Source organism: Pyrus communis, chromosome 12 (genome assembly GCF_041283825.1).
Source record: "Pyrus communis isolate YQ-2024b chromosome 12, ASM4128382v1, whole genome shotgun sequence".
Taxonomy (NCBI): Eukaryota; Viridiplantae; Streptophyta; class Magnoliopsida; order Rosales; family Rosaceae; genus Pyrus; species Pyrus communis.
The window spans coordinates 20,936,363-20,946,733 of NC_142576.1; the positions used below are offsets into that span (position 1 = coordinate 20,936,363).

The 10,371-nt window shown below is 37.8% G+C and overlaps 1 protein-coding gene across 1 annotated transcript; it reads right to left on the reverse strand.

The window, feature by feature from the left end:
* Positions 1–3,351: 3,351 nt before the first annotated feature.
* LOC137745012 (protein trichome birefringence) lies at positions 3,352–6,708 on the reverse strand. The gene is made up of 5 exons (XM_068484859.2): positions 5,432–6,708; positions 4,957–5,149; positions 4,644–4,837; positions 4,389–4,547; positions 3,352–4,095 (listed from the first exon to the last, which is right to left on the reverse strand). Exons 1-5 carry the CDS (start codon positions 6,403–6,405, stop codon positions 3,726–3,728), a joined length of 1,890 nt encoding a protein of 629 aa, XP_068340960.2. The 5' UTR covers positions 6,406–6,708; the 3' UTR covers positions 3,352–3,725.
* Between the last annotated feature and the right edge of the window lie 3,663 nt (positions 6,709–10,371).

Below are 10,371 nucleotides of genomic sequence, written 5' to 3' on the forward strand. Positions count from 1 at the left end.
ATGGGTTTATGACTCCGTCACTTGGTGATGTGACATTTACCTGCACTGAAATTTTCTTCCCGAGTTTAGTGGCGTCTACGACAAACGGGCAAAACCTGCAAGAAGAAAGATTGATGGAGAGGTTGAAAGTATTGTGTGAATTAAACATACAAGTCCCGTAAATATGCAGGAAACCCAAAAATGATTGAAGAATTAAACAAGGAAAGTTAGGCATACGAACATGGAGAAATCAATCGAAATTGATCATATAATACCGCATATAATAATGCTTGAAAAGCAAGTTAAACGTGGAAAACATATTTTCGCTGAAATTTGGTTCAACCGCTGTTGGATGGGTGACTAAATTGATACGTGAATGAAGGAAAATCATAGCTAGCTGTAAATGATGTGCTCAGCAAAGTCCATACTGAATGCTAGCAAGGACGATATGATAGTCGGCATGGACATTTAGGGTTATATTACAAGTCAAACACCTTATCTCTGAGGTTGAATTACAAGACAAACAAAGCATGACTATTGATTCATGAAGACCGGTAGTATGAGGACTTTTGGGTAGGTCCAGGGACGAGCAAGAGATTTTGTTGAATAGGGGCATGTTCAAATAGTACAGTGATAAAAAAGATCTAATGAATATGGATAAAAGTCGGACTACTCGGTAGTTTAGGCTATTGAAGACAATCCATCAATATCATCAAATACATCTACCTTTGTATGTAATCATGTGAACATTCATATTTATCTTCCATCTAATTTCACAATCATTCTATAATTTCTTTTGAATCTTTGTATGTGGGCAGTGGGGGTAGTCATTAATCCTGGGTGAGGTGTTAAAAAAAAAAAAAAGAGTGGGGCATCTGTGTTCTCACCCCCACCACCCCCCCCCCCCCCCCCCCCCCCAAACACCACAAATTGAGCTTATAGTAGCTCCGTCAATGGGCATGTTCAATCATTAGGGTTTTTTTAAATAACTAATTCACTTTTCAATTTTAGCAAAAAATTAAAATCAAGACGAATTTATAAAATTCAACAAAAAGTGGCTTGCATTGATAATAGTTATTAAACCAGTTTTTATTTATTTTTAAGTGTAAACAAAATTAAAACTGAAAACGAAATAATTATCAAACTCATTCTTAACTTGTTGATTGTTGCTGAGAAGTGTAACACATTTAAGGATTTACTCATCGCTTTCTAGTGACGAATGAGTACTCGTTTTTTGGTGGCATTGCTTGTCATTAATTAAGAATAGGAAACATAATATGGATCTCAATTGATTAATTCTACACCAAATCTAGTCTCTAGATGCAAACATATCTTCCTATTTACGTTTCTTATTGGATTTGGATGCATTTAAACAAATGAGGATTCTCACCGGATTCTCTTTGTGAGGATCCCCAACTCACATTTGTTTATCGTACATCATACGATCAGAAATCATTGTAAATTTTTTTATTTAAAATTGAATATAAACAATACCTGATGAAAACTGACCGTATAATATACGATAAATGGATTTAATTGAAGGATCTTTGAAATCCTCACAAAAAGAACCTGACGAAGATCTTCTCTCCATTTAAACTCCTGCATGGCTAGCAAAGCTGACTACAGACTAACCAAATCTGCTAGAATTTCGAGTAATGGCCCTATGGTTTTGTTAACAAGACCCACTGTGCCATGAAGCTCTATAGTCCATAGGCCCGTTGCCATGAGTGACTGTTGCTATCGTACTCGTACTAAAATTTAATATTTTATAATTTTCAAGCATACAAATGAAGAGTTTTTTTTTAACAAACAATATTATTTATACTAAAGGGGAAATGATGAGCTTAACTTTACAATGAGTTAGCAATAATGTGGTATTCGTCTTTGACGAGAATCGAATTTACCTCTCACTTACAAGTAAAGGGGAATACTATTAGATAATAGTACTAAGTGGCAACACACAGATGAAGTGTTAGACACTAACGAATGACCTGGTTATGATTATCTAGATCAGAATGTGAATTAGCCAAAAATCTTTCAGCCGCGGCGTTATTGTTGTGAAAAGAATAAAACAAATTACGACCAAGAGGTGTGCAAAATTGAAGACAGAGACTCAATTTCAGTTACCGCGTATAAGCCCAATAAAATTGGAGATAGCCAAAGCCCATTCAACGAAAAGGTAAAACAATAAAATAAAATAAAAATCCTAAATTTTATCCACAAAACGCGGCCATTGCCGCCAAAAATACCACCTTGCCAGCGGCCACGTGGGTAGTTGCTCGTAGAAAACCAACTCCGCTTTGAAGTCGACAAAGGCATTGCATCACAACATTTTATAACCCACACCAAAGTGATCTATCCAACCAAGTTTTAGCACCAAAACCGTCACATTGGAGAAGAGACACCACATATGAACCACTAACACATGCCCGAGCAAGTACAGTAAAAAACCGAAACAACAGGGAAGGACATGGGGCTAAGGGGGCTTCTAAAACACCCTCGCTTTGGGCTTGGCCCCAATTTTCAGCATGTCAGCTCGGTGCGGAGCCGTGCAGGGAAGGTTTAGATTCGACGACTAAAACAGGTGTGCTGCTTCTAGCTTTGAGAAGGAGTAAATGAAGAAGATGGAAGAAGATGAGTGATAGGGTTTGAAAGAGGAGGATTGCAGGAAGAATGCCACGAAGCGGCAAAAAGTGCTAGGAAATCAAGTCGTGACCGCCCGAACTGACAGCCATGGGCGACGGAAGAAAAGAGGAAAAAGCAATAACAAGGAGGTTGCCGCTGACCCAACCAAAAGGAGTAGTTTGGGGCGGCGAGATGGAACTTTGGGCATGTGCGAGAGAGAAAAGGGAGGGAAGATATACAAAGCCACCATGGCCGTTCTGTTAATATAAAATTAATAACATTAATTAGGTTGAAAATTATTCTTAATATTTGTTGAAGCCAGATGATTTGTCGCGTACACTGGTGGTCAATGGTAGCTACAATATAATTACTAATTAGACGTGTCAACCGCTAAGAAATTAGATTTCAAACATGAAACCTAAATTGCCTGACGACAATGTTGATCTATGGTTAAACATCCCATGTGACATGTTAGGAAAAGTTCTTGAGCATAAACCTAATCAACTATTTAACTACGTATTAACAGATTAATTATATATCATATGTCCTCTTCAAAAGCAGTAAACACACTGCAACTTTAAGATACAAACAATCACATCCATCACGGACATGCTAAATCTATAAAAAACAAAATGGGAAAAATATATAAAAACAAGATAAAAACGAACAAAATTAAACAGGAGGTGTAGGGCGAGAAAAAGAGTGGACGGGTTTCATTTCACTAGTTATAAGGGATGACATGAAGAATAAGCAAGATTATTAAAATAAAATAAACTAAATAATTAATAGGGTATAGACATGTACAATTCTCCAAGCCTGTGATTTTTTAAGGCTAAATGAAAGAAATTTACAAGTGAAAATTGCATCACTGGCAAAAATAACTCCCTACCCTCCTCTTCACTCTTCCCTTTGCTCTCTTCATTCATATAAATACATAAGTTTGGTATTTTGATCACATAATTTGTGCAATAAGTTACTCTTCCTCGGATGCTTTGATGCTTTTATATCGATAATGTCGAAAAAGGGTAGGAAAAAGAGAGTATACTGCTGAGTGTGATTTAGATCACTCAAAAGTTTGAGTATGTATGAATGTGGTTTTTTTAAGTTTTGTAACTTTTTACCTATGCTCTCTTCTTCTGCTGTTGCAGTAGCTGCTGCTTATTTTGGTACAGCTTTACCAGGAGCTCGGCATAGAGAACCTCATTCCAAGCGTCTGGAACACCAGGAAGGCACCAATGGCTGCAGTCTTGGAAGCTTGTAGGTGATCTCCTTTCTTCCTCGGACAGTTTTTGCTTCCGGTAGATTGATGGGTGGCCATCCTTCCGAAAATCTGTCATTCTTGTAATATTGAGATATGTGACATGGGTTTTCATGTTTCTCAACACCTTCTCCAGTACCACCATTTTGGGCAGGTACGGCCTCAGATACGACTCATTGAAGATGGGAACTGTCTCACTGTCACATTGGCCACCAGAATTCCACTGCCCACCACTGTAGGATGAAAAATAAATACAAATCTCCATTATTTTCATGTACGTAAAGCTTGAAGAGTCACTTAATTTTAACAAATCTCGAAGGAGACAGCAATGAACATATTCATGCACATTTCTTTACTTTTCAATTGGTAATGTTGATGAAATATCATAAGCAATTAAGCATCGGCATGAAAATAAGAATGCCTAATCTCTTTAGTTTGAAGTTGAACCAAATCATAGAAGGCAAGATATACTGCAACGCATTATCACTACACTATCCAGGTTAAACTATGATTGCATCAAGTTTACCTGAAATGGGAAGCAGAATAGCCCCGAAAGAAGACGATACTTTTCTTCGGATCAACTTTGGCATCAACCCATCTAGCCCATGTAGTTAATGCTTTCCGAAACGCCTCAAGAACATTCAGTTCACCATAAACATGGCTACCTTCTTGGTAATAGTCTTTCCTGCAAATTTTATGCTACTTTAGTTCCAATGGCCAGAGTTTAAACAACAAATTTAGATGCTAAAAAAAATTTGAATCAAAATAGTAATAAAATCACCCTTTGGAGGTTTTCTCATGAGTCCACCAGTGTCCGGTGTTGAAGATGACAACATCAGCATCTTTATATAGTTCAGAAGATCTCCCTACCAAGTCAAGACGAAGTGTTTCTCTCTTTGATCCATCTTTTTCCGGCATTTCCCATTCTCGAACTAAGAAGGGAGACACAAAAAACTCCACTGTGCAGTTATAATCCTGCCAATCCATTCGTTCCAAACAGGAAATGGAGCACATAAGCTTCACTAACTTGAGGAAATGTTGCTTCCATCTAATATAAGAATAAGTTGAACAAATGCTTAATCGAATTATCCTACCTTGAATATGAAGGAGTATGAAGCTTCCCCACGAAAATGGGTTCTCCCATTTGCTTCGAAAACCTTGCTCTTATCTTTCGCTGAGTTTCTGAGGATGCAAACCAGAGATTCCCACATATTTCTGTTCAGAGAATCACCAACAAATACCAGGCGCTTTCCTCTCAACAACTCCAACATATGACTTCCGTCCAACCTGGTCATAAAAACCATTTCATATTAATAAGTCTTCGTCAAGCAAAACCCTTATAAGGCTGAGTCATGGATCATTTTCAATGCTAAAACCAGAACCAAATTTCCAATACCTAAAGCCGAAAATCGACAACAGATCAACATGAATTTCGATTAATCAAAACCTAGTTACCCAACAAGCGTCTCTAGTAGATCAAAACGCAATTCAAATACCATATTATTCAAACTCAAAAAATGGTCAAAAAATCAAACTTCCAACATGTAAAGTTACAAATTGATCACATACCTTGGTAAGGTGCAATCCTTAGGCTTCCATTTGTATTTCTGATAATCCTTATCAGGCCTACCATTGAGAATACAGTTGAATTGTTCATCTATCAGAGGACAAGAACCCGGTTTGTACAGCGGGTATGAATCGTCCCTCACCCACTCTCCATGTAACATCTCACAATTCATCAAAGACTTCACCAAATCATCACTCCCCGGCTTCCTCTGCTCCACCGACACGCCGGACTTCGTTTCATTGCTCTGTTTATTCAACAGGGAAGCAGTTATATTCTTCTCCACACCCTTCTCTGCAACGCTCTTGTCCTCCAAACCCGATTTCGGTACCAAATCGGAGCTTCCGTTCCCAGCCACCGGGGTTTTGGGGGCGGTGATTCCCGTTTGATTGGCCGTAAAAACCGTGGCCTTATCAGAATTGTGGGTGCTGCCAGTCTGGTTTTTCGAAAGGGTTGTCGGTGCGGGTGAAGTAGTACTATTCTTGGGTGTGACTAGAGATTTTGGCTCGACGATTGAGGTCTGATTTGGGTTCAAAATTGTGGGTTGCGTTTGGTTTGTCAAAACAGGCGGTTGTTTATTCACAGAGGCAGATTGTGCCGCAGCGGGAGCGGCGGCGGCGGTGGTGTTAGCAGATCTAGACGGCTCTGTTTGCGACGGAGGAGAAAAAAAGGATTGATTTTGCTGCGGCGGAGATGAAGAAGTACCATTGGGGAAGAAGACGGAGGAAAACGAAGAACTGGAACCAGTAGTGGAGGTAGTAGAAGTGGAAGTACTGAAAATGTTAGTGAACCATGGATAAGTGTAGTTGGGTGACGGACTGAAGGCCAAGAAAACAGTAAAGGCGACGAAAGCAAACATGAAGCCATATGCAAAAGCCGCAGTTCTTCTGGTTTTGAAGAGAGAGAAGAGGCTCTTGAGGTCAGAGATCAGAGTTCCGCCGTTGATGGGGAGGTGCTGCTGCTTTGTGACCTCTGCCATGAATGCGGTGGTTGTGTTTGGTTTTTGTGGAATGTGGAGGCAGATGTGGGAAAAGTGGGCGAGTTGGGAGTTTAGAGAGAGAGAGAGAGAGAGAGAGAAAGAGAGTGGACAGAAATGGTGCCGCCTATAGAGAGAGAAAGAGAGAGGAGAGGGAGGAGAGAGAGTTTGCGTTGTGTGAGAAGCGTCTAAGTGAATGACACACTAATTAGAGAGACAAACTAAGGAGGTGGAGTTTTAGAGAGAGAGAGAGAGAGAGAGAGAGAGACAGTGGAGGTGAGTTTTACTATGTTTGGGAACAAGAGCATGCAATGCGAGCTGTGGGGATTATTTAACGACTTTGACCCTGGCATTGGTGAGTAATTACACGAGTGCCAAATCTTCTCTTCAAACTGCCACACAACGTACGGTTCGATTATTCGACCGAAAAATCGTACGGTTCGATTAATTTAACTTGCTGCTGCTTTTGACGCGTGGAGGTTTGGAGAGAATTAATTGAGTAAACAGGAGGGATCTACTGCTGCTGTGGACCAATGAGGACGCGACACATGTAAAGAGCAAGGATAAAATAAAGAGGGAAAAAGTTAATTAACTGAATTAATACGCCGGCCTTCTCTACCATGTTTTGTGGCCTCATTGTTGGGGGTTGCCTTTTGCACTCCAAAAAAGTACATATTTTGTTCCTAATCTTTGAGTTATACCTTTTTTTTTTTGAAAAAATTTCCACCATCAAAATTATTATAAAAGTTTCCAACCTTCCATCTCTTTCCTTAATAATGGTAAAATAAAAAATAAAATAAAAAACTTGTTTACCATTCATGTTAGTGGTAGATTTGTCTACTCAATTCACTCATCAAGTAACTTGTATGTTTCAATGTCATTATCTTGTATAAGTTACGAATAAGTAAGGTTTAGAATAAATAAACATTGAAGATTGTCGATCAATGTATGTGTTAAAAATTGTAAAAGAAACTTAATTGACTATAAAGTGAAATCGCACAACTCAAGTATTACATAAACAAAGCTCACAACTTACTAAAAACACAGCTCAAGCAAAACTAATACATAACTTTTTATTCCTCAAAACTAATTACAGTTAAATTTACGCTTTTTGAGCTCCTTCATAAACTTATGCTTATCTGCTAATCATCCTCCCTCATGACTCAAAATTGGTAATTAATTACATCAAATCTCCTAATAAATCCCAATTCTCTTAAGAGGCCGCAACACTTAATTGTACAATATTAGGCTCTTGTTTTTTCAGAGTAACATATACTTTTTCAATGAAAAAAATTCAATTTTTTCTTGGACGTATAAAAACATATTTTCTCATTTTCCATGACAGGAATCTATGCTTTGAACAAGCATAAGATATAAAAGAGTACCTAATTTTTGAATATTTCTTTTTAGGCGACTCATGCTTTTCCTCCATTATTTTGTAGGAACACGGGGACAGGACCATTCATTTTGGGGCGCTGGGGTGTGGGGGTTGTGGGGTGTGCCGTGCCGGTGCCCACATTGTCAATACACCCATAATTCATAAAGACCTTGACCAATTGGGGGAGAAATAAAACACATAAACTGATTAACAATAATTAAATAAAAATCCAGGGTAGTGGCAGGCACAGCATTATTGAGAAAGGTTACAAAATTTGATCCCTTCCAGTTTGAAAGTAGAATCCCCTCCAAGAGAATGCTAGAGACATGAAAATTTTAAATTAAATTTACAAATCAAATGATGTATCATTAATAAGAAATAAACACTTTTTTTTAGTAAATCGATATTTTTACACTAAGGGAAGGGGATTCGAACCTAAAACCTCTGACTTCCAAGTGAAGAGAAATATCATCAGACCATAGTACTGAGTTGCTAATCAACACTTAAGTAATAATAAACATTACGTTCTAGTAGTATTATCTTCACTTGTAAATGAAAGTCTTAAGTTCGATTCTCGCTAAAAGTGAATTTGAACCACATTATTGTTAGCCTATTGTGAGGCTTAACCCACTCTAGCACTCCTTAGAGTAGATAATATGTTTGTTAGAAAAAAGAAAAAAAAAAATCAATCTTCAACATCCACATTATTTAGTTTACGAAATTCGATTTAAAAATTTTATGTTTCTAGTATTATCCCCGTCCTAATTTTTTATTTTATTTTATTTTTTTATCAAACAATAGATTTGTCCACTTATACCGTGGGTTTGTAAGATGTTAGATTATAAACTAACGGGGTTTGAAAGAACGGGCAACACTTATCATGGTAAAGGCCCACTTGCATCCCCCTCCTAATTTAAACGTTAATCACTTCCCGCATGGGACCCTCAAATTTTCACTAACCTGACCTGTGGTGAGTGAAAGGTCAATTAATTCTTGTGAGGAAGGGATAAGGATTGTCTGCCCTTTCATTTTCGGTGCCTTTCTGTTTATGTGATCACGGTTAACTCACGTTAATATTTTATATTACTATTTATTTTTGTCTTATTATCTCTATAAAAAAATAAGAGGGTACGGAAAGACACCGGAAATGAAAGAGCAAATAATCCTTTTCCGTGCAGAAGCCAGAAGGTTTAACGTGACGCGTTTGGATTGGATGGTCCATGAGCGACGGTGACACAGCGGACAAAACACAAAATAGTAGATATGGCCTAGGGCCCAGGGCTTGGATTTTGGATTGGAATCACCGTTGTATGTATAGGGTTTTGAAAATTTGGGGTCCCCAAGGCCAAATGTAAAATGTTGGCTGTTTGATGAGTTCTAGAAACTTTGGGATCTAGCTTTGGGATCTAGTAAATGGATTTGTGCCTTTGTTTGGAACTAAAATGTCTTAGGCGATGTTGGATGTTTGTACTTTGAAAACTGCTGGAAAAAAATTTCTCAAAAGTTTGTAAGAATTCTCTTTCACTTCGTATTTTTTTGTAATATTTTATTTATTGATACATAAATTGACTTTAAACTGTAATGCCACAAAGAATTCATAAAATGTCACATTTTTAAGATAGCTCCATAACATTTCTTCTTTTCTTTTGTTACTTCAAATGACAAATGTTGTAATATTATTTATGAGGCGGTTATTCACTTTTAGATCAAGGAAACCTTTAAAGGAAGGGATCCCTTTTTTTTTTGAAAAATAGGAAAATCCTCTTTACCGTTAGATTTGACTTTAATGAAATCCTGTGGTTGAGATTTTGTGGCTTGTGATTTAATCTCAGCCACATAATTTCATTAAAGTCAAATCTAATGGTTAAGAGGGTGTCCCTGTTTTTTTTTTTAAAATGAAAATTCATTTCCTTAAGGTACCGTTTGGTACGTGGGACGGGACGGAACAGAGTGGGACAAGGCGTTCCGTCCCACGTTTGGTGCGCCTAAAACGGGTGGAACGAGCTGTTCCACAGGACGAGTTTTGGGTGAATTTTCGTTCCGCCTCAACCCCCTGGAACGACTCGTTCCACATCCGTGGAACACAAAATTATAATCTCTCCGTCTCCTTCTTCCTCCTTGTTTCCATCCGAGGGCATCTTTGCTCCCGTTCCGTTCCGTCCCGTCCCGTCTACATACCAAACGATACCAAAGGGCCTGAAATAGATCGATATCTAATAAGTACTTAGTTAAGACATTTTTGATGGAATATTATTTACTACGTGACTATTCATTTTTGGATCGATACTATGATCGGATGTTCACTAACCTGAATTATGGCTGTTCACTTTCGTTTCTCTCTTATTTTATCTTTCACACTCTATTTTCTTTTCAACAACATGCATGTATTACCACCTCTGTGTTCGATGCTAATAATACAAAAATAGCGTATAAAAAGTTAGAAACTATATAAGTTGCTCCGATGCATCCGAGAAACAAGATTTTTATTCATAGGTCATGTGTTTTTTTTTTCTTTTCTTTTTTTGGTTAAACATAGGTCATGTGTTGGATTACCTTCTTCCAAATAACGTTTATAACCACTTCTAATAGAA

Excerpts from the sequence above, each read along its gene's own strand:
- LOC137745012 (XM_068484859.2), bottom strand. The coding sequence starts at position 6,405 with ATGGCAGAGGTCACAAAGCAGCAGCACCTCCCCATCAACGGCGGAACT. Across the intron at positions 4,838-4,956 it reads CATACTCCTTCATATTCAAG|GATTATAACTGCACAGTGGA; the intron begins GTAGGATAATTC and ends ATGGATTGGCAG. Across the intron at positions 4,548-4,643 it reads CATGAGAAAACCTCCAAAGG|GAAAGACTATTACCAAGAAG; the intron begins GTGATTTTATTA and ends TAAAATTTGCAG.